The sequence below is a fragment of the Tenrec ecaudatus genome, chromosome 7, assembly GCF_050624435.1.
Source record: "Tenrec ecaudatus isolate mTenEca1 chromosome 7, mTenEca1.hap1, whole genome shotgun sequence".
Classification (NCBI taxonomy): Eukaryota; Metazoa; Chordata; class Mammalia; order Afrosoricida; family Tenrecidae; genus Tenrec; species Tenrec ecaudatus.
Genome location: NC_134536.1, coordinates 129,651,245 through 129,674,366, shown reverse-complemented (window position 1 = coordinate 129,674,366; position 23,122 = coordinate 129,651,245). Strand labels below are relative to the sequence as shown.

General features: G+C 55.7%; 1 protein-coding gene across 8 annotated transcripts in view; it reads right to left on the bottom strand.

Moving 5' to 3' along the window:
• Nucleotides 1–23,122, bottom strand: part of TRERF1 (transcriptional regulating factor 1) — a 262,302-nt gene that overhangs the window by 30,087 nt on the left and 209,093 nt on the right. For 4 of the 8 annotated variants that reach the window (XM_075555104.1, XM_075555105.1, XM_075555103.1 and 1 more), the window contains exons 4-12: nucleotides 16,643–18,326; nucleotides 15,178–15,224; nucleotides 14,218–14,368; nucleotides 12,595–12,966; nucleotides 8,769–9,159; nucleotides 7,831–7,897; nucleotides 6,670–6,809; nucleotides 6,419–6,522; nucleotides 4,893–4,968 (exon numbers count right to left, since the gene is read on the bottom strand). In XM_075555104.1, the coding sequence (XP_075411219.1) occupies nucleotides 4,893–4,968; nucleotides 6,419–6,522; nucleotides 6,670–6,809; nucleotides 7,831–7,897; nucleotides 8,769–9,159; nucleotides 12,595–12,966; nucleotides 14,218–14,368; nucleotides 15,178–15,224; nucleotides 16,643–18,055 (2,761 nt within the window). In that variant the 5' untranslated portion in view covers nucleotides 18,056–18,326. The remainder of the gene's footprint in view (nucleotides 1–4,892; nucleotides 4,969–6,418; nucleotides 6,523–6,669; nucleotides 6,810–7,830; nucleotides 7,898–8,768; nucleotides 9,160–12,594; nucleotides 12,967–14,217; nucleotides 14,369–15,177; nucleotides 15,225–16,642; nucleotides 18,327–23,122) is intronic. The other 4 variants (XM_075555109.1, XM_075555111.1, XM_075555108.1 and 1 more) reach the window with 3 other exon arrangements.

Sequence of the window (23,122 nt, the reverse complement as noted above, 5' to 3'; positions counted from 1 at the left end):
AGGACAGCCTCCTTGGAACCCTGATGCATGTTAGAGCGCAGAGCATTGGCTGCAGGCTCAGGATGCCTCTACTACTGCTGAGTCGGCTCAGACATCCAACAGGCGGGGCCGCCACCCCATCTCTTGGCCTTGCAAGTTTGTCTTTTTCATGCTGGACAGGAGGTGGGTTTCCAACCTGCGAGGGAAGGAAACATCTTCCACAGGTTCTGGGGGGCCTGGGCCTCTCCAGATACAAGAACCTCAGCTACAGGGGAGGGACAGCATGGCTTGGTGTCCGGCACAGCCTCGCTGGAAGGGAGCTGAACAGAGGGGGTGTGTGGGAATCAGGGGTCAGTTGTGGGGCCATGGTCATTTCTCGAATTCTGTCCAACACTGAAAACTGATCGAAGAAAGGCAGCAAGGGAAAGACAGGATTGACTAACAATTCACTTGGAAGACACAAGTGCAGCCAGGGCTCCTTCAAGAAATGCAACAAACGAACTAACAGGGAAGAGGAACCGGGAAGAAGGTCGAGATGGAAGATGAGGATGGAGACCTGTCACACCACGTGTCCCCGGCCAGTTCATCAGGAGGCCCAAGTGGGCATGCTTTTGTCAATATTCCTCGGTCTGCAGTTATAATCCCACAGCCTAATCCTGGCTGCTCACACATCTATGATCCCAATATCCCCGTGCAATCCCAAACCAGTGAGAGGACCAGGAGTCAGTGATGGCGGGGACATTCCTCATTCTGACACACGCTTCCTAGCCAGTGCTTCCTGGATTCAGCATCTTGGACAGAGTCCAGGATAGAATGCAGAAACAAGGCAGGGGGCCACCACGGAGACCCCCTTTTTTTCCACCCTAGTGATGTTACTCCTTTCTCGGGAAGTTTCCTGCTGCCCACTTAGCCCACACCAAGGACCAGATGGCTGACATCCCCCTCCCAGCCCCCAGGAGTCATTTGTTCTACCTGGGGATGCCCGGCTATTGGGCTATTATCAGCAGGGGTCCCTAACAAGCAGATTAAAGCTAATTACAAAGAGTCTAATTAACTGTGCTGAAACAATGTCAGGAGGAAACACGTTCTCAGCTCTGGTTGCTGGGAAATGGGCTCTGGACTTTGGCTAACTGGGGGCCACCGGCAGTGAGCCCAGGCAATTAGAGAGCCAGCGGGGGAGAGCGAGTGTTCCACGCCTGCCTCACGTGGGCGCACACACGCTCTCCCGCTAACAGAAGGGTTTCCCTTGGAAGAATGGAAAACTTTTACCGATGTTTTCTTTCTCACAGTAAGGCCATGAAGACAGGCTTGTTGTCAGATGGGGATGGGGTTGGGGGTGGGGCGCTCTTTTTGTCTCAGAGCCACCTTTCTGGGCAGGGCTTCCCAGAGCGGGAAAGAGTGGAATACTTTGCACAAGCGCACTACTGACTGAAGCAGGCTGCCACCAAGAAAGTTGGTTGGCCCGACTCTGGGTCCCACCTCCAGCCGTGTCAGGCAAGGCAGGGAGCCGTGTGCATGATCTCTGCCTTTACCCTTGAGGGCACTAGAGTCTAGAGACCTGAGCCAAGGATGCCCGGGAAACTAAATTAGAGCTGCCCTTCTTGCAAAGTATGCTTTGGAGTACATAATTCTGCCTCCTTCATCAACCCAGGGCAGAGGCTGTTGGTACGGACGCCGTGTGACAGGGACCTCCATTAGGTTTTCCAGGGGGTCTTCTCTTGGGGGGTAGACAGCCCAGCGGAGCAGCTGAGTGGGTTTGGACTGCGTCACCCTTCAGTTGGTAGCTGACCACTTAATATCAGGGCCCCAGGGGGCAGGGACTCAAGCACACATTGGCATGGAGTTGATGCCAACTCACAGCGACCCTATAGAACAGGGCAGAACTGTCCCCTGTGGGATTTCCGAGACGGTAACTCTTTAGCGAGTAGAAAGCCTCATCTTTCTCCCTCAGAGCGGTGGGTGGTGTTGAACTGCTGACCTTGCAGTGAGCAGTCCACTGTGTAACAACTGCACGGGGGTCACCTTCTGGGGCAGAGACTAGGCCTCCCCAATTGAATGGCTCCCTCCCAAGCTTTCCTCTCTGCAGAGCTCAGGGGCCCGGGAGCGCTTGGACTGTGGTGGGAACCCAGCAAAGCCTCCTGCAGAAGCCCAGGGCTCCTTCTGCTACCCACTCGGCTCCACAGCTACGAGGCGGAAATGCTCCCACCACACTGGAGGAGGGGGAAGACGGGAGGGGAGTGATAAAGGAGGGGAAAGGATTTCATAGGCCGCTGTCTTTCTGGCTCTTCCTGCCCCCGCCCCCGGCAATCTCCACCCCCCACTCCCCCTATCTTGCTACCTTCTCCAGACAGTTGGGAGACTGGGGTGTAGTTCTGGGGCCTGGAGTCCCGTGGGCTGACCTTGGTCAGAACCACAGCGCTGGGCAGCAGAAGACGCTGTCCTGATGTGACTGGAACTGAGCTGGACAGACAGATGTCAATGAACAGCAACCCACAGGGGCTTGGGACAAAGGCCCGATCAGGATGGGGTGGCAGGGAGAGGTTCCAAGTAAGAGAGGTCAGGCATGCAGGGTCCGGCTCTGCGAGGGCAGGAAAGAGTCAAGTGAGGCTTTGGAGACCAGGACTGTCGGAGAGGGTTCCCTGGCGGAAAGCAAGCCCACTTTGTTCATAATTTGGGAGGATTCTCTGGGGTGCAGTCCATGCACTTGGAGAAGAGAGGGGACACACAACCCGGGGATACACTCATCACCTCCTTTCCTGCCTTCCAGGGTTGAAATGATTTCTATGAGTGAGTCTGCTCTGCGGAGAAGGTCAGAGTCCGGGGATGGACGAGGCATGAGCTCAAACCAAGCTCACCTCTGTCAGCCCATGCTGACTCATAGGGACCCTTGGAACAGGGTGGAACTGCCCCTGTGGGTTTCCAAGACTGTCCCTCTTTTATGGGACAGCCCGTCTTTCTCCCTCGGGACGGCTGGTGGTTTTGAAGTGCAGACTTTGCAGTTAGCAGTTCCATGAGTGACCATGATGCCACCAGGGCTCTTGAAGAATTAGCTGGCCATTTCCAAAGCAAACACAGCCACAGCCACGGTAGGGAAGTTGATTCTAGCTCGTGGGGGCGCTGGAGGATGGGGTGTGTGGGTTTGAACTGCTGACTCTTTGGTTCTTGGTATTATTTGGCGTTGTTTTGTTTAGTCACGGGGGAGGGCCGGAACATCAGCTTTCTGATGTCAGGACGTATGTAAAAGTAACGCTGTTTGGCATGCTCAGAAGAACCGGAGGGGATGAGTCGGGTCTCAGAGGGGGCTATGCACAGCCAGAGTTGCGCAGCCGAGTCTCTGGGCACCTTAGGAGTCAGGGGCATCACCATCTCAGTGCCTTCTGGTCAACCAGCTACCTCACCCATGATGGGGAGGAGCTAGGGACAGGCTCCAGGAGGGGCGACAGCCTGGCAGGGTGTCACAGCAAGCAGATGGTGCTGGGAATTCACAGAGGGTGAGGCTGTTTCCATGGCAGATGACGGCAAACTCCCACAGCTTTCAACCCACGTTGGGGACAGACACCCAGTGGGAGAGGGCTACGACCATGTGATCTGGTAACCGGCGCTGTCTTATCCCACGCGTCTGTTTGGGGCCTGCTGAGCTCCACTTGTTGCGGGTGCCGAGTGGTCCGCAGGCGACCCTGGCTTCTGGGGCTTGGATGAGGAGCTTCCTAGGAGGTGACTCCTCAGGAGAGAGGTGAGGAGTGGGGCAGAGTGGGTGGGGAAGGAGGGCCCCAGTGATAACAAGCTGCCATTTACAGATAGGCCTTCACCTATCCATGGAGGTCCCGGCTCCCCAAGCTCATGTATTCCATGTCTCCCCCTCTTCTTTGCGGTGTTGATTTCAGGCACCAACAGACTCAAACCCATTGCCATCCCGTGGCTTCGGACTCAGCAACCCTAGAGCACAGGGCAGAAGAGCTTCTCGGGGTTTCCAAAGCCACCATCTTTATGGAAGCAGACTGCCGCTGTTCAAACTGCTGACACTGCGGTGAGCAGCTGAGTTCTTAACCACTGCGCCACTAGGGCTCCTTCCTAGGCACCCGGCTCAGAGCGACTGTAACGGAGCAGGTGGTCCTGAGCTTCTCCCGTGGAGTAGCTGCCGGTGTCCCGGCGTTGAGCTTGCGGTCAGCAGTCACCTCGTCACTCACAGAGGCACTGGGGCTTCGGGCCCTTCTGAGAACCAGGCTCCTTCGCTGTGGTTTTCAGCCTCCTCCAATCTCCAAAGTGTCTTCTGCCCTCTTGTCGGTGGTGCTGTTCACCCACACACCCTGAGGATCCTACGCGTGTGAGGTCTTTCTCTCACCTCGAGTGTAACTCGGGTTCCTAACTGTCTCCTCTTCAGACTCGATACTCCATCACAAGGATGGTGTTGAGAGCCCTGTCGCACCCTAACCCCCAGCACAGTCCCCTGGGCTTAGCAAGGCCTTAGTAAGTTAACTGCCTGACAAATGGAGGACAGATAATACGACGTGTGAATTAGCGATCCACACAGACAAACCCTAATCTCCTCAAGATGCCACATACGTGGGACACGGGCCCTCCTTTCTAGCGAGGACACAAAGGCTGCAGAAGGCCAAAGAACTTGGCCAACGGGCACAGTCAAGACTGGAACCCACACCTGGCTGATTCCAAAGCCAGGGCTGCTTCGAGCGTCGGCTCTCTCCCTGCCTCCACAGGCACCCTGCACTCCTGCTCCACGTTAGGCCCAGCAAGTGCCCATCACACACCGCCCCCCCACCCCCCGCTGCTCCCCTCCAGAGGGCCTGAGATTACAATGGAGAGAGCGCCATCTAGGATTAAAAATCAATAACCAAGCAGGCAAACGGCCCCCCTCCCGAATCAGTGGGTCACACCTGGGGCTTCTGGCAACCTACCGGCATAGTGGTAATTTACTAGAGGGTGATATTTTAACCTGACTGGCTTCTGCAGCAACAGCGTCTCCAGAGCAGCCTGCAGACCCAACAGAGAGAAAAGGCGAGCGCGTCAGTTGTGGGGCTGGGTGTTGTGGAAGACCATCTACCCAGAGGGGAGGGGTCGGCTCTGTGGTGACCCTAGGAGGGGGCCACTGAAGGAAAACCAGGGAGTGCCTTCCCATCTAGAAGTTTCCTTTCCTGGGCACCCCATCGCCTCCCCCTGCCACCACCCCTGCAGCCAGCTGGTCAGGTCAGAGAATGAGTGTGGTAGCAGGGGCCGGTTCCTTCCTTGGGGAGGGCCCCCCAGCCTTAGAGGTGGGTGGGGCATCCTCTGAATGGAGGCTGGGTCTCCAGGGACGGGCTCTGAGGAAATGTGTGGGTAGCTAGTTTTCTTTTTTTCAAGTCAAAGAAAAATAACATGTCTCATTATAATTGAACACAAACATCTGTATTAGTAATAACTATACCACACATGCATTATTCCCAGAGAGTCGAGCTTACACCCTTCTCAAACCTCTTCAAGCCCCTTCTGCCTCCGTCAGGCCCGTTGACCGAGTCTTAAAATATGCTGCAGGCGGAGTTGAGCAGTGGGTGGTTAGGGGTAGAGCAAAGTCTTGATTTTTGCTACTCTAACTGGTCCACACACAGGCCGGGAGCAAGCGGCAGCTCCTGGGGGCTTGTTAGAAATGCAGAAACTTGGGCCCCACCCCAGACCTGCTGAATCAGAATCTGCATTTTAACAAGAATCCCTCCATTCTCAAAAACACACCTAGGGTGTTAACAATCTCCTGAGGGAGTCAGATAGGGGGATCTGGGTACTTAGATACCTTCTTAAACTCCCCAAAGCAGGATGCTAGCTCTGGTAGCAGGAAGTACCATGCAACGCCAGAGGTGGAGACTGAGGCCAGGGATGGCGTACTACCTCAGCAGGCAAACCATCAGCTGCCACTCAGAAGAGAGGTGCCACAGCCTCAAGGTTTGGGGGCACCCAAGGAGCCACATCAGATGGTGAGCCTTGACCTGGACCGAAGCAGTTAAGCGTTCAGTAAACACTTCATTTTGGGGAGAGAAGAAAACAGCTCAATGTATGACCAGCAAACTGGGGCTGGTTTCCATCGCGGAGGGAAACAAGGGCATCTTTTAGCTCTGTCTTATTTCAGTAAGGCCTTCAGTCTCCATCCTTGGAGACCTAGTTCTCTGACCTGAAGGACAAGACTTCTGAAAAGAAATCATTCTCATTGCCCAGGGGCGAATCTACCTCAATCATAGCTCTTGGACAAGAAACACAAACAAGATGCGATTTTTTTCCCCCACAGGCATTTAAACGTTGACCTGCTCACTGAGCGAAGGACACATGGCCTGGGGGTGGGTGGGGGGGAAATGACCCATCTCGCTCACCTGGGGGTTGGTTCTAGGGTCTGTGGGGCAATTCAGGGGCTCGTATGGTCTCAGTTTGAACTAGAGAGACACTGCTCTTGATTTCTTACCATCACATCACCTTTGGCCTCGAAGAGAGAGTGCAGAGCAAATTCAGAATTGGTCCCTCCACCTGGCAACGCGCTGGAACAGCATAAATTCAGGAGATTCTCCACTGTTGGGGTAAGAAGCCAGCGCCATCAGAGAGAGCTCAGGATCATGGGAAGACACGTTTCTGTGGGACGTACCGACCCAGGGTGGGGGCAGAGATCCCAGTGAGAGAAACTAAACCCCTGCCACCCGCGCCTCCCTCGGCCAGTACCTCTTTGCTGGAGGTCATGGTTTTCTAGCTCTGGCCAGGGCTTCCACACCAGGGTGGCTCTGTGTGTGTCCTGGGCCAGCGCAGAGGCATCCTGGAGTTCTGGGATCTCTGCTTGGAATCTGAAGCCAATGTTGATGCGCCTTTAAAGAGAAGAACAATATCAGCCCAGTCTTAAGTTGGATGACCTAGGCCGGGGGCAGCTGCCAGGAACTTGGGGAAGGAGGAGCCGGTCCTTCTGCAGTAAGAATGCAGGGGGCATTTCCTCCTAGTGCGACCCTAAGATTCCAAGGATGACCTTGTCACTGGGATGAGGCGCAGCTTCAAGGCTGTGGACAGATGCTAAAGGAGAAGGGGACCGTCTGCCGGGGCCTTTGGAGAGAGAGGGTGGCTAGTCCCAAGACAGTGACCTAGAGTGGGGAATCTACAAAGCGCTTATTTCATATTTTACCCCGGTCAGACTGTGTTCACATACACGACCCATCCGCCCCTCACAGAGACCTGGAATGGGAAGCAAGTACGTAATACTTCTTCCCGTTTAACCAACGAGTCACCTGGGACCGAGGAACGTTCATGTTATTAAGATCAAATAAAACAGGGGTTGAAGCTGGGACCCAAGTCGGATTTTCTGTAGCCTGACCCAGTCTACCCGCGGGCCTCCTCAAGAAAAGACCGCCTCTGCTCCTTCCTCTTGAGTGCCTGCCTAAGCCCATCTGGAAGGAGCCTGTGAGAGAGCGAGGCACCAAGGCCCGAGCTGACTCTGTGTTACTAGGATAGGAGAGTAAGTGGCCACAGCTAGACCGGCCCACAGAGTTCGAGGTGGTGACCCTGGTTCTCTAAATACAAAGATGCAAGCTTTTCATTTGACCTTTCAGTCTTGGGAAAATAGCTTGACAGTATAGTCAAGGACTAGGGTGGCTCTATGGATGAAGTAGGGTCGGCCTGTGCCGTGTGCTGGCACTGACTGGACAGCACCTAACAACTACAATGGAAGGAATCCTGTTCTCCGACAGCTACAGTGGCTGTGAGTCAGCATCACCTCGACCATCACCGATGACCAGGTACAATGACTATCACTTCTGTCTCAGCTCGCCACCCCCCCCCCCCCCGATCATTTCCTCAGCTGAGGCTTCTGTTCTATAGCGTGACGGGGTTTTTCCTTACGGTTCAACATCCACGGTCTGCTCCCCAGGGCCTGGGGTGATGGTCACACCGCTGCCATCGATGCTACCTGAAACAAAAACCAGAGGTCACGGGTCAGGGTGGAAGGCGCAGGAAGACACAAAGACCAATCACTCCCATGATGGAGAAACGAAAGCAAGCGAGGAGCTACCCCATCAGGCTCCAGTCCCTCTCCTGCCCAGCCTATGACGGAGTTCCCCCCAACAGACTCCGGAGAGTTGATGGAAGATGGGGCTACATGGCCTAGAGTCACCCCATTTCTCAGCCGTGGTAAAGAGAAGTCATTCAAGTCTGCAAAAAGTCACTCTAGCCTGCTCAGCTGTGCTGCTTCTATGAAACGATTCTTGCTTCGGAGCCCTATTTCATCTTTATACATGCTGCTAAAATGTCAATATAACACCTAATTCTAGCGATGCTGTGTGTTGCAGTCAGTGTATTTTTCTCTGGGCATCTGACATGACATTGCAAGGCAGTTTCGGGTGCAGTGTTTCCTTATCCCAACGAGATTACAGCGATCCCTTTATGTGGCGGTCTCTGCAGCCAGACTAGCAGCCTGGCGGAGGCAAAGAACCCCATCGCACCCCAAGTCAGCGGTTCTCCACCTCCCTCATGCCGTGGCCCTTTCACGCCGTTCCTCAGGTGGTGGTGACCCCCCAACCCTAACATTATTTCCATTGCTACTTCCTCACTGTCCTTTTGCTACTGTTACAACCCCTGTGAAAGGGCCGGTCGACCCCCAAGGGGATAACGACCCCCGGGTTGAGAACCGCAGTTTCTAGCTCCCATGGGGGCCCGCCCCGTGGAACGCGCACACCACGAGCCTGCGGAACCACGGGACCATTCTGGAACCCAAGGGCCACGCCCCCACCCCACTCGGGGGAACCCCGAAGCGCGGCGGAGGGGCTGGCAGGGTGACTCACTGGAGCGGCAGAGCAGCACGCGCGGCGTGGGTGTCAGGGGCGTGAGGGGCAGCTGCGGGTGGGCGCCCGCGCCGTGGCCAGCGATGAGGACATTGCTGAAGAGGCCGGAGCCCTGGCGGACGGGGCTCAGCATGGGTGGCGGCGTGTAGGGGGGCAGCTCGTGGGCGGGGTCCAGGAGCAGGTGCTCCCCGAGGACGCGCGGGGAGCGCAGCTGGCTCTGGTACAGGGTGGCCCCCGAGGAGGAGGCGGCAGTGGCGGGGTTCAGCGAGTAGGCGGGCGGTGGGGGGATGAAGAGCGGCTCGGGCCGGTGCCGGAACTTCTTCTTCTCCTGCACGGGCTTGGGGGGCTCGTCGGCTTTGGCCACGCTGGGCTGCGGCTTCCTGGGGGTGTCCTACAACGGGAGGGACGGGCGGCGTGGTGAAGACTCGCGGGCTGGTAAGAGCGACGTTCCGGGGGACCCCCCCCCCCTGACCCCACGGCCCGCCACAGACCCCACGCCGGGAGGGCTTATCCCCACCCCCCCATCTGTTGAGGGGTCCAGCGGGAGTGGACTGTGAACGAAGTCCCCACCCCGCCCCCACCGCCACCCCGGGGCCGGCCGTGGGGCGCGAACACCTGTCTGTGAGGGCGCGGCGCTTTCCTCAGGGAGGCTGGGCAGCGGCCGTGACCCGCAGGGGGTGCGTGGGGGCCTTGTCCCCCACTCCGTCCAGGCTGCTGGGGGCCCATCCCCAGGCCCCTGCCGGAGCCCCCACCCGCTGGCCGCCCCTCCGGTGGGCCCAGGGCGCGGCCCGTCCTCTCACTGCAGGACCCCGCCCCGCCCCGCGGGGCCCCGTGGGCACCTGGGCACGGGTGGTGGCGCAGGGCATGCCCGGGCAGGCAGGGGCAGGCGTGCCAGCCGGGCAGGTACCTGAGGGGCTGTCAGGCTGAGGTGCGGCAGGCTGCACGCGGAGCCCAGCGGGGGGCGCCAGAGGGCAGGCAGCAGGGGGTGATGGGAAGGCGGCCAGGGTCAGGTGACCTCCCTGTCCCTGGCCGGGCTCTGGGCGACGCCTCCTGCCCAGCCGGCTGACCTACTTTCCCTGCTCCCGGCCTGCTCCTACCTGACTGCCCCCGGGGCCCCGGAGAGCCTCACAGAAGGGGGCTCCTAAGCCCCACTCCAGACCCACCCCGGGGTGGGGGGTCTCCCCAGACCAGAGCCCTGCAGCCAGCCTCCCCCTCCTGTCCCCCAAAAGAATTCCTCACTACTGGGCACAACGTGCAGAAGGTGTCTGACGACACGGGCCAGTCCCGCCTCTTCCTGCAAACCCCCACCCACACCTCCACCCTACACCCCGGGGACAGTTCCTGAGTCACTGATGAGGTCATTCAAGCCCATGCAGCAACGGCATGACCTCCACTCTGCAGTGGAATCCAGACCTCTGGCACAGGGTCAGAGAGCCCTTGGGGGGCTCCTCTCTATTCCAGCACCCTCCTGTCCTGTTCCTTCAGCGCCCAACCTGGTGTTTTCACCCTCCAGGCGAGGCTCTGAGCCACTTGGGCCCAGGGAAGGAACCCAGAATGTTCCTCCTGAGGAAACACAGAGTCGCACGGGGCCAGGCTATTCCAAACCTGGGCGGTAGTGGGGGGTAGGGGGAGGTCTCTGGGGGCTTTAAGGAGCTGCCCAGGAAATGGTGACCCACAGAGTTCGAGGCACAAACCTGAGGAGCCCAGCCCTGGCAAGGCCACGGGGAGGAGACCATGCTCAGCGTGTCTCAGCTGCCTCCTTCCTGGCTGGGAGCAGAGCTGGGATTAGAGCTCAGGGCTCCTCCCTGGGTGGTTCGGTTTCTTTGCATCCAGTGACAGGGTCTTGTTCTGAAGTGCTCAGTCCCACCCCCATGCTTACACTTCCGTCCATTGACTCACCTAAGACGGCTCTCCTAACCTTTCCACAAAGCCAAGCTTGGTCCTGAATTCAAACCCTTGCTCAGGGTTCCCCCAATGACCTCCTGAGCAAACCCAGATCCACTGTCCTCCCTGCTTCCCACTGTCTTCTTGTCCTCCAGGTGTTCCCAATGGCTGCATCCCGGCCATCACCTGTTCTTGTCAGCCTGTCTTCCTCTCACAGTCTTGAATGGGGGAGAGGGGTGCTGCCTGCAACTCTGACCCTCCCCCTCATGACTGGTCCCCTTCAGAGTTCTCCCAAAGGGATGAATGGCGTGGCTCTCCTATGAATCATTCCTCAAGCTACGAGGCAGGTTGGGAATGCGACTTCTTCTGTCTGCCTGTGGCCGGCACCCCATATCCTGCTGGCTGGGCACCCTGGGAGACCTTCTATCAGTCTCTCTTCTCTGGAGGCCTTGGTAATCATGCAAACCTCAAAACTCCACTGCCATTGGGTAGATTCTGAATCAGAGTGACCCTAGGTGGGATTTTTTCCAAGGCTGTAGCTCTGTAAAGGAGCAGTCTCATTTTCCCCCCTTGGGGTAGCTGGTGGGCTTGAACCAATGGTCTTGTAGTCATCATTCCAATGTTTACCCGACAGCCCACTAGACCTCCTTTTGATATTACATAGAGAACCTATATGGTTCTTAATGGATTTAGTTTGTTCTCTGAACAATCTGTCTTGCCCCAACTCTGGCCCAACCCAACCCCTCATGGTTCCTGGAATTTTAGCAGCCACCTATTCTCGAAGGACAAGCATGGCCCCTCAAACCATTTTGTGGAGGAGGGAAAATATCTGATGGAGCCAGTTTGTGGGACACAGAATCCCAAGGGCCAGAGATGCAGCTCTCTGTCCAGCGAGAGAGACAGACTATCTCTGTTCCAGAGGCCCAGCTAAGCTGCCTGGCTGAAACACTTGGGATTTGAGAAAGAGGAGAACTCTGAATGAGAAAACAAATCTCTTTGCTATTTTGAGACTTGGGGCGAGGGGGTGCATGCCGCTCAGCGGGATGACTTTGCAGGACCCCTCCATGCAGTAGAGCCTCCCAGGGTGTTTAACCAGACGTGACTGTCAAAGCACAGGCAAACGTCAACGTGACAGCCAGTCTGGGCCCAGTCCCTTGCGGTACAGTGAATGTTGCAAGGAGACAGCATATGAAAGGGTGTGGTTTCCTGGTGGATCTAAGAATTGTGATAGCCTCTCATCTGTCGAGTGTGCAAATCGAAAACACTGGAAATATTGTGCGCATCACCAAACTGGGACACAGTGTGCACCTATGCTAATGGGGAAAATGGCGCCGCCAGACTCGCTGGACGCTGGGCCGCCGCAACCTTCAATTTGTATCAGAAAACAAACAAACAAAAACAAACGGAAACCAAACAACGCTTCCTGCAAAGCACAAAAAGCAAAGTGCAAGGAAACCAGTCCATCTGTATCGAGTGCAATCACACAGAGGGCTGAGCATCGGGATGGCCTTTTGCTCGCTCAGAGGGCTTCCCGTGTGGCTGGGGCTACCTCTCTGGGGGCAGGATTTGGGGAGGTCCAGAAATCCTGGGAGCAGAGGCCAAGCCCTGGACAACAGCGACGTCTGTATGTCTAGGACAGAAGTACTGAGCTCTTTTAGTGGCTGGATTGACAGCACCATGAATGCCAGCTGAGTTCTCATTGGTTGGAACCGAGAAACACCGCCTGGTCTCAGAATTTAACCCAGCACAGTGGCCTGGCAGAGAAGTGGGTATTCGGTGGGCAGTGTGTGGCCCAGGCTGGGGCCCCTGCAGCTGCCAAGGAGGGTGCTCACCCCCCCAAGGGCCTAGCCCTGTCCCAGCGGCTCTAGAAGAGCCGACCCCTTCTCCAAGAAAGCAGAGGGATCTCCCCACCCCAGGCAGGCGGCGCAGAGCAGCAACTCACAGCAGGCACGCGGGGGGCAGCCCCTTGGGGTGAGTGTGGGGGAGAGAGGGTCATCCTCACGAGCACCGGCATCTCGTCGTCCGACACGGAGCTGGCTGGCTTGTCTCTGGCAGAGGGGGCAGCAGCGACGCTGTTGGTGAACCCCTGTGAGCCGGGCTTGGGCGGGAGAAGCTTGACAGGGACAGACACGGGCATGACCATAGGCGTGAGGCTTTCTGCCTCGGGAGGGAGTGGCGGCGGAGGCGGCGGCGGAGGAGGCGGCGGCAGTGGCTGAGGCTGGGGCTGAGGCTGAGGCTGAGGCTGGGGCTGAGGCTGAGGCTGAGGCTGAGGCTGAGGCTGAGGCTGAGGCGGCTGGGCCTTCTCTCCTTCTTCCTACACAGACAATAAAGCCTTTGATCCAGGCCCAGGCTGCACTGCAGCTCTCCCAAGGGGGAACGGCCTGGGCTGTTCCTAAGAGGTTGCAGGACATGGGGCGTGGGTGACAGAAACCCCCTGCTGGGTGGTTTCCTTCCTGCCATCCTGTGGCCCTCAGCCCAAGGGATGCCAGAGGGCAGGGGACAAGGACATCACACTCCACTTCCTACGCTTAAAACATTAAATGCATATTCAAAAGTCGGTCACCAGAAAGTTTGGGTTGTTGGGACACTTAGATAAAAAGGGACATGGGCTAGAAAGCGGGCCCTCCCCTCCAAAACACATGAGCTTGTGCTAACAACAACAACAGCAGCGACACTGGGGGGACTCCAAATCCCGGAGACCCCGGGGGTGTCAGTACCGCTCTCCACCGGGTTTGCGGTGGCTGACGTCTGGAAACAGATCTCCAGGCCTTTCTGTCCAGGCACCCAGGGAGAGACTCGACCCTCCAACCTTTTCGGTTGGCAGCCGGGTGCAGGGCTGCTGGCACTGCCCAGGAACTCCAGCTGCAGAACCCTCAGACTGTAGGGACCTCGCTTCACTCTTCTGCCAGGAGCATATTCCACCTGGCATTTTATTCAAGTCGAGGGGCCACTTGGGAACATGCACAGTGCGCTAATTTTAAAACGGGAGACCCAAGCTCTCCAAGCTGGCAAGGTCAAGGGAAGGAGAAGGAGCGATGTCCGAAAGCGCAGCTTTGGGCTCACGGAGCCGACCTCACGGGTTTAAAAATGAAGCGTGTCAATTTCCAGAGGATTCAGAGGGAATCCATGGAATTGTAGTCTAACTCTAAACCTGCCATGGGCTGCTCTACTCCAGAGGGCACGGGAGGCTCTTTGGGTGGGCTTCCACTGGGGGGCGCTGTTGAACGGTTCTGGTTCCATGAGCTAGGCCTGGACACTGACAGTTCACCTGGAAGATCCAAGCGACTCTGGCCTTGAGCGCTTCAAGAAGCAGAAGTTACCAAAGGATATTACAGCGACCAGGCGTCCTTGTCTGTCTTCTCCCAGGAGGTGGGATGAGGGAAGGCTGGGATCACCCACCCAAACAATCTCTAGCACCTCTGTGCCGGACCCTTGTTCGGAAAGCTGGTGGGTGAAGTGGGGTGTGGTGGGCTTGGCTGGCTCCCAAGGGGCCCTATCTGGATAGCAGCGAAGCAAAGCAAGCGGCACAGAGCTTGGGAAGGGCTGGGGGTGGTTCCCCACTAACCTGTTTGAGGCTGGGGGAGGCCCTCATTCCCCCGTGGGACCGCATGTGCCCATTCAGTGCAGGCAGGCTCTTGAACTCCTTCAGGCAGATGGAGCATGTCAACTTGCTCTTGGCATCAAACTGCTCCCCGAACACTCCTTTGGCTTGGCCACTGCTCCGGGGTCAGGGCCAAGGAGAGAGAACATGCATGTGGAGGAAGGGGGAAGAGCGGGTTACCCACAAGACCTCATGCCCCACAGCTGGCAACATTTTACTGGTCCAGTGCTCCCATGTCCCTGGATCCCCCCACCTTGCACACCCTCCTCCAAACACCCACCGGAGAGTGAACTCAGTTCACAGGTGAAAAGTCAAGGCCCAGCATGAGAAGGGGCTTGCTGAAAGTCACGTGTGAATGGAACAGGTCATTTTCCTTCACTGCAGTGCTTAAGGGGGTAAGGCTGGTCCCATACTTAACCCTTTCAGGGCTCATGCAGACCACCTCTTCCAGGGACCTTCCCTCGGAGAAAAGGGGAGGAGGCAGGCAAACCTGGATCCTCCCTGTACACACGGCACACCACGGGGCGTCAACCAAGGTTCTCGGACTGCATGAGTGGACATCGGACAGAGCGGAGGCTCTGGAGTGACTCCCGGCGGTGGGGCTGACTTCGTGGGTAACCTTAAGCCCTTGGAGTCTCAGTTCTGTCCCCCTGTTATCATCATCAATGTAATGGTGATAGCTACCGATCCCTGGGGGCTCCCTGTGTACCAGGCACATGGTCACCATGCCCACTCTCGCTGGGTTACTGTACAGCACGTCCTCTATGGTGAGTGCTCAAACACAGTCGCTGCCATTATGACCCTTATGACCTCCTTTGAGGAGTTGAACCTAGACCTTGAACTCAGAAGCGAACTGTGAGAGACGGATGAGCAAGGCCTCCCGGTCCGCTCAAGGGCCTGCCCGCCTCTGCTGATCCATCTCACCTTGGCTCCGGGGATCCTGGCTGGGTTCTGCCATCAGGTAGGGGCATCTGATTTCGAGCCACGCAGGACACCGAGAAAAGAGAAGCGGAAACGCACACATTTCTGAAGGGAGGTGTCTTTGAGTTGGGGGTGCCATCTCCCAGGATTCCCCCCGCCTCGCACCGACCCCACTCCCTTTCTGCCCCCCTTCCATGCAGTGAGACCTCTTTCTCCTTCTTGCTTCCTGACTGACTCAAGGGACCAGAGCGACTGTCAGCCACAGCCCATCGGGATGCAACACCCTCGTTGCTCCCCCAGCCCGTCCACCCTGTGTGGAGAAAGGGCCCAACCCTGAGAGGGACCCAGGGAGGGGAATGGGGTGACCTCCTGCTGGCATTCCCCTCCAGCCTTGGGCATTTCATTCTCATGTTTACAAGGCCTTCCAGTTACTACCTGGCCTGAGCCGCCCACCAAAAGGGGTCCAGCAGTTCATCTCTGGCCTTCCACTGCCAAAGTCCTGCCTCCACTCCACCCAGCCAGGCCCCTCTCCGGCTTCTCCTGCTCTCTCTCTCACCCCGCTGTGACCCGAGTGTAGAACCTGGAACCCGCTGAAGCCCCAACAGTGCCCGCCGGCATGTGGAAGGCCGCTTTGGGGTCCGGTACACTTGGGGGACACACTCACAAGTTGGGAATTGTGGTCCACAGGAGGGGCCTGGTCTGCAGACCATGCTCTGAGTGGCTCCACTGGGATCAATAATCCCAATGGGAAGGTCACTCGCTGGGGTGCCTGTTCTCCAGCGCACCCCCATTGCAATGATTCCCTGCTGGCTCCCACACCAGGCCATTTTGTATCTGCCTGATATTCCTGGATCCCGTGGGCAGCTGACAAGCTCATCTCTGCAACTTCTGTGATCTGTTTCCTTGTGACATTTACGGCCACGTTAGCACATGAAGGGGCCCAAGAAACCCTGCAGCCTCCCTGTCCATCTCACTTTAGGTAACCCTGAATTCTTGTTGCCCCAGAATCCATCCCCGAATGCTCAGAGATACCACCACCCTGTAATCTCCCTCCCAAAGTGTGTGTGTGTGTTTGGGGGGGGGGCTCATTTTCCTAGGGGATAGCCCAAGGATCAGGATCCCGGGGTGAGGTGTGGGGTGGGGAAGGCACTTCCACTGATGTCCCCAAAGCACTCGACTCAAGCCCTTGAGCACTACACAAATCATTATCCAGGAGATAAAGACGGGGTCAGCTCCTCAGTGAGATGGAGCTCTGGGAGCAAAGGGCTGAGTTCTAATTTCGCATCTCCTGGGCCCAACACGACCTCAATGGCACATGTAGGTGTAGGTGAAGCTCCTGAAGGCGTGCAGGACCAAAGGGTTGAAAGGGTCGGAGGGCGGATTCGGCCCTGCACATAGTCGTTGTCCCCTCCCTGTCCAGCCCCCTGGCAAGGACAGAGCCCCAGGAGAACGCCCGCTGTGTGAATACCTGGGGCCACAGGGTGCTCGGGGACAGCTGCTGGTGCGGAGGGCCCAAGTTGTTGAGGTGGAGCTCGCTGGGGGACAGGAGCGACCGATGGGGGAGGGCGCTGCTGACGCGGTTCAGGTCTGAGCTCGCTGGGTCCCCCATTCCGGTGTCCGGGGGCCCCAGGTCCCCGTGGGAGCTCAGCAGGGCCTGGGTCTGCCTGTCGCTGGCATAGGCCTTTGGCTGACTGTCCTCACGCTGCTGGTGCTGAGGCAGGTGGCCCTGCTGGTAGAGGGGGTGGCCGTAGGACTGCTGCGGTTCCTGGTAGTAGTACTGAGGCATGGACCCCAGCTGGATCAGCTGGACAGCGTGCTCCGGGGGATACTGGTGGGGGTCTCTGTGATAAGAAGGGGGCTGCAAGTGCATCTGTTGCTGCTGCTGCTGCTCTTGCAAGTGCTGCATCATGGGTTGGGACTGATAATACTGAGGTATCTGCATCGCACCCTGCCGCTGCTGCAGCTGCAGCTGCTGCGGTTGAGAGTGCGATGGGCGAGGCGGCTGCGGCTGTTGCATTTCTTGCATGGAGATGCGCTGTTGGCCTGCTTGCTGCTGCTGCTGCTGCTGCGGGTAATACTGGTGCTGCTGCATCTGCTGCATGTGCTGCGACAGCATCTGGGGGGCCTGCAGTGGCTGTGCCCCCTGCACTGGCATCTGAGCCAGTGGCTGCTGGTAGTCATAATAAAGGTGCCCTTGGGTAGGGTGCTGTCCAATCTGAAGGGCCGGTTTGGACAACCCACTAGTGAAGCCAGGGTGTGGCTGCTGGGGCACCTGCTGGTAGCGGGAAGGGATAGCCGGTGCAGGGGGCTCCAGGGGCTTCTGAGACAGGAGCTGGCGGAGGGCGCTGTCGGGGTTCCCATCCATCACGGCGGACTGGGCGTGCAGGACCTGGGCCATGTTGTTGACCTGAATGCGCAGGTTTTGGTTGGCAAACACCTGGGTGAAAGAATCCAGCTTATGCAGGACCCCGCTGGTGAGCTTCTGGGTCCGGATCTCGCTGGCCTGGGCGTAGGTGTACTGGTAGGCATCGGCGGGCTCCGCCTGGGCGGGTGCTCCCCATGTCATGTTCGAGTTGGCCAGGTTGCCGCGTAGCTGGGCGTGGTTTCCAGGTGCAGCATGGCCCCCCCACCCGGCCTGCCTGGAGGTATCTACTTGGCCAAGGCTTTTGGAACCCACGGATAAGCCTAGGCCATCCCGCGTGTCTTGAGGGAAGTGGGGGGAGATGGGTGAGGCCTGAGGGGCATCCATCCCGCCCCCTGAGGCTGTATCCCCATAGTTGTGGTTCAGGCCCCCGTGGACGCCCAGTGGGGGCTGTTGGTAGAAGAGGTGCTCGCTCCCGTGGGTCACGTGGTTGGTCTTGTACAGCTGTTGGTCCCCCATGGCGCCTACCTTGGTCTTGAATGTCCAGCCACAAAACCATAAAAAAAAAAAAAAAGGTAAACCAAACAAACCGAAAAAGGACCGAAACCCTGAGATGCTGAGCGCAGGAGTCCGCACGCACTACTCCACGGCCGACATGTCTGCGGTCGTGGCTGGAGCCAGGAGTCCTCGCTGGCTTGCCCCGCTCAGGTGCAGAGCAGGGGCTTGTACATCCTCACCCGGGCTGAGGGATGGACCAAACACCACCACGGAGAAGAGCGGCTCCTTACACCTGCAAAAGAATCCAAGGACAGGAAAGGGTTGACATGGGCCTTTTCTAACGAGCCATGGTTCCTCCGGGTCCAGGGACAGGAGCCACCAGGCAGCACCCCTGGTGCAGCGCTTGGCTGCTGAGCAAAAGGCTGGCCATTCAAGTCCACTCAGAAGCACTTCAGCAGAAAGGCTTCTGGGAAAAAACCCCAACAAGCCACGGAAACCCTGTGGAGCCGAGCGGTACTCCAGCACACCTGGGGTGGCCATGCTTCAAGCTGAAGGCAACTGGAGAACAACTCCTTTTAGACTGCTCTAGTTACGAAAGTCAACACAAACAAGAAAGGCAGCAAATGATTCCGTTGCACGGGCTTCCCCCTTCTTACATCGATCCTGCAGGCCCTGGCCCTCATGCGCACGTACGTTCTCCTACTTTCCAGCCCTGCTTCCAGGTTCACGAGCGCCTTCATTGGTGCATTCATGGTCTGGCCCACGGACTCACTCATCCATTCTTCTAAGAACCTGCTCCTGAGAGCTCAGCACTATTCTAGGGCCGGGAGGAATGTGAAGGCATTCATTCATCAATTTATCTGCTCAACCAAGATCTACGGCACACCTACTCCGTGTCCTGCACGACGCCGGGCAATGATTAGACCTGGAGCCCGCTCTCCAGGCGCTGATCATCGGAAAAGGTGAGAGCGCAGCTGAGTAAGGAGTCATGATCCGAGGGGAAAGACGGGGTGTGATCAAAAGAAGGGCTGTGGGATTCAAAGGGGGAGTGGTGATTTGCTGAGAAGAATGGGATTGGAGAAGGTTTCAAAGAAGAATACTGCACAGGCCAACTTGACTGCCAGGTCAACGTAGTTGGGCGCCTATCTCTTGCAGTCCCTTTGCAGGGAAACAGCTGTGCACAGAAGGTGATCAACTGGCCAGAGGCCTAGGACACAGCCCAACACACACACACACACACACACACACACACACACACACACGCTGGACTTGTCTGACTCTTTTATTTTGTTGTTGTTGAGAAGATACACTGCAAAAAAACCACAAAACTACACCAATGCAGTAGTTTCTACATGTACAATTCAGTGACGTTGATTGTGTTCTTCGAAGTGAGCCTCCATTCTCGCCCTCTTTTTCTGAGTCGTTCTCCTTTGGCTAACACAAATTCACAGTCCTGCTGGTGGTGCAGTGGTTACGCATTGGGCTGCCAACGGAGAGGTCAGCAGTTCAAAACCAGCCACTTCTCGAGACGACGCTTCCTACTCGTGTAAAGGGCTACAGTCCCAGAAACCCACAGGGGCAGTTCTGCCCTGTCCTGGAGGGTTGCTATCAGTTGGAACGGGCTCAGTGGCAGTGAGTTTGGTTCCTAACTCATCTTTCAGGTAGCACCACATAGAGTGTTCTGAAAAGAACCTAAGACTCCAGGCAGATCTTTAAAGCCACAAGCTCAACTCTTGTTTGGTGGTAAGAAGATTTCAGGGGTAATGTTGGTTTCCGTTTTAAAGATTATCTCAGGGCAATAGTTTCCAGGGTTCATCTTCCCTTCATGGTGCCACAAAGTCTGGAGTCCACGAGAATCTGAAATCCTATCCTACATTTCCTCCCTCTTGACCAGGATTCTTCCACCGGAAATCTTTGATCAGAATGTTCAATCGTGGGCTGGGCACCGTCCAGTTCTGCCGATCGCACGGCAAAGGAGGCTGTTCATGAAGGCAACTCGCTAGCGCTTTCACCAAAGAGGATACTCAAATGGTCACCAAACACACGAAAGAGGCTCAGCATCATGAGCCAGCAGAGATGCAGATCAAAACCACAATGAGATACCATTTCACTTCCTCAATGAAGTCCATGATAGAGAAACAACCTGAAAACAACAAGCGTTGGCAAGGAAGTGGGAAACTAGAACTCTTCTCCATTGCTGGTGGGAACGCAAAATGGCACACCCATTGTGGAAAACGGGATGAGACACTTACAAGCAAACCTAGTCGGAGAGACAAAAGACTTGCACAAAGAAACTAAAGACTACTACTACCACAAGAAAGTAAGGTAGATCTACATAAATGGAAGAATAGTCCACGTTCATGAATAGGAAGGCTTAACATTGTGAACATGTCAATACTATGCAAACCTATCTACAAATCCAATGCGATTCCAATCCAGATTTCAACTCCATCCTTTAAAGAAACAGAAACACCACTTACTAACTTTATATGGAAAGGGAGATGCAGGATGAGGGTTGAAGGGAGAGGGAGATAAATAGCGATAGAAATACTGCACTGATTAAGGGTTGTGCAGCTGATTTAATTCCTGTCCGTAATCTACGTACGTAAGAGAAATGGCACTGGCAGAAGTTGTAGGCGAGACTAAATTTACAATATGTAAAAGACCTCATAGGACTTGGTTTCTGGGTTTGGAGTTTAAAGTCGTGGTTTCATGGGGCATCTCCGTTAACTGGCTTAATGTCACATGTGTCACATGTAGAGCTTCCGCCTGACCTCCTTGTTTGTGGCATTGCATGTGGGGTCTTAAAAGCTTGCCAAGCCGTTATCCAGGGCACAGTAATTGGTGTGTCTTTGCCTGGAACAGCAGGGGAAGGAGGAGAGTCACAAGGAGGAGGAGGAGGAGGAGAAAAGGAGGAGGAGAAAAGGAGGAGGAGGAAGAAGAGGAGGAGGAGGAGGAGAATATGGAATGTGGGGCTAACTGCCCCCAGGAACAGCTGCCGCCTCTGCCATGCGACCAGATGCCTTCTTGTCGAAACACCAACTGGGAGATTTAGAGAGGCTGGTCTAGTTCCTGTTTCTGTTCATACGGGCTTCACACGGCGGAGAACTTAAGACTCTCCAAAAATGACTTCTGCATGCACAATGCTATGAACATCAATCGCCAGATTCTCAGTTTCCACAGAAACTCTAGAAGCAAAGGGTGATGCTTGGGGTGTAGGCTGTCCTTTGCCACCCATTCCCTCGCAGTCAAAACCAACTGCAACAGAAAGAAACCTTTCCAAAGAAACCCAGCCCTCTCAGGCATCCCATCGCAAGCCTCAGCCTGACTCCCTGCTCCCAGGAGGCGTTTCTGCAGAAGGCTCAGCACTGAGAGCCACCCCGGCAAATGAACAGCCAGCCCATCTTTGTGCCAGACAAGTGATTTCCCAGTTTTCTCTCTCTCTTTTTTTTTTAGCTAGGAATAATTAAATTATAGTTTTAAATGAGAACGATCTGGTTTTTGATATTTAATTCAGAAGCAGAGTAAAGGATTTGAGTGGCCCTGCTTTAGCAAAAACTGGTATTTCATTTATTAGCTCATGCGAATGAGTGATTCATATCTATCTACATAGATGACAAAATGGAAATGCAATAATGCTGATCCTTGTCTCACTCCAGCAATAACGAACATCTTTCCACATCTAAATAAACACATGGGAAAGAACTAGCCTAGCACAGGAATAATCTCCGTTTGTGATCTGGTCGTATTTGTTTTCACAAATCTATTGGACTGTTAACTAAAAGGTTGGAGGTTCAAGTCCAGTCAGAGGATCTTGTGCTCAGCAGCCCTGTGCTGCTGAGAGGTCAGCTTTTGAAGACTCTCTGGAGCACAAAAGAGCTGCTGGTGGCCTTGTGGCTTAGACACAGGGCTGCTAAGCACAAGGTCGGCGGTGCAGGGGCGGTGACTTACTTCATGTGGTCTTGGTAGCCAAGGTCTCTGGCTCCCACCAAATGACCTTTTTCCTGCATGGGAAGAAGAGACTGAGAGGATTCCCTTGTGGATAATTGTGAGCAGGATTTTCTGGGGTGTCACCTTGCTGCGGATAAATAAAACCTCTGAGAAGCAGGAAGAGGGGTCGCATGACCAGCAAGAGGCAGGGGTGGAGCTCGTCCTCGGGACTGGAGATTCCTGCACAGTGACCTTCCTGGATCCAGGAGAGAGCGATGCCAACAGAGGAGCAGAGGCAGAACAAAGAACAAAACATGGAAAGATGATGGACTCCCCAGCCCACAGAGCAAGTAAAGCAGAGTGTATGTGTTTTGTGCCTCTGGGCACTTGATTGGGGACGTTGGGCTTGTTGACCCAACAGATCTTGAGCTGAAGGTCTTCGGGCTGCGGCTTATAGCAGAGTGGGATGCCCTTTGAAGGCTTGAGAAGTGCTGGGTTAGGATATTCCCGGTGCCTCCAAGTGGGGTTGACCACAGGAGGAGAATGCCCTTTGGGCATCTATGAGCAGACCCCACAGAACTTTTGTAACATGTCCTGATGGAAACAACTTAACCTCGATGTTTCTTACGGGTATTACAACTTGTTAACTTCTTTAATAGACCCTTTACTACTGAGTCTTGTCTGTGGGGTTTGTGTAGCCACTGCGATGGGTCTTACAACCTAGAGAACATGCGGAGACGATTCCTTAAGACAATGGCAGCAGTTCAAACCCAGAAAGGGGAGGCTCTCTCTACTCCCATAAAGGTTTCCCATCTCAGAAACCCAAAGGAGCAGCAGTTCTACTTTGTCCTATGAGTTGGCGTTGATTTGATGGCAGTGAGTCTTAAAGAAAAGAAAAAAGGCCTGGCATACAGTTCTATTTTGACATACACGGGGCAGCCTGGAGCTAGTCCACTCAATGGCAACTGGTAGTATGTATTACACAGGAGCTGAAGCTCAAAGAGCATTGTTTATTTTTAAAAGTCACCCCAAACCACCATGTCATTAAGGGATGTATTTTTAACACAACTCTGTAGGTCTCTTAATTACTAAAATTAGTACCGTAGTTCTGATCAGTCGTGTTCGATGAGTATTTATAGAGAAAACACAAACCAGAAG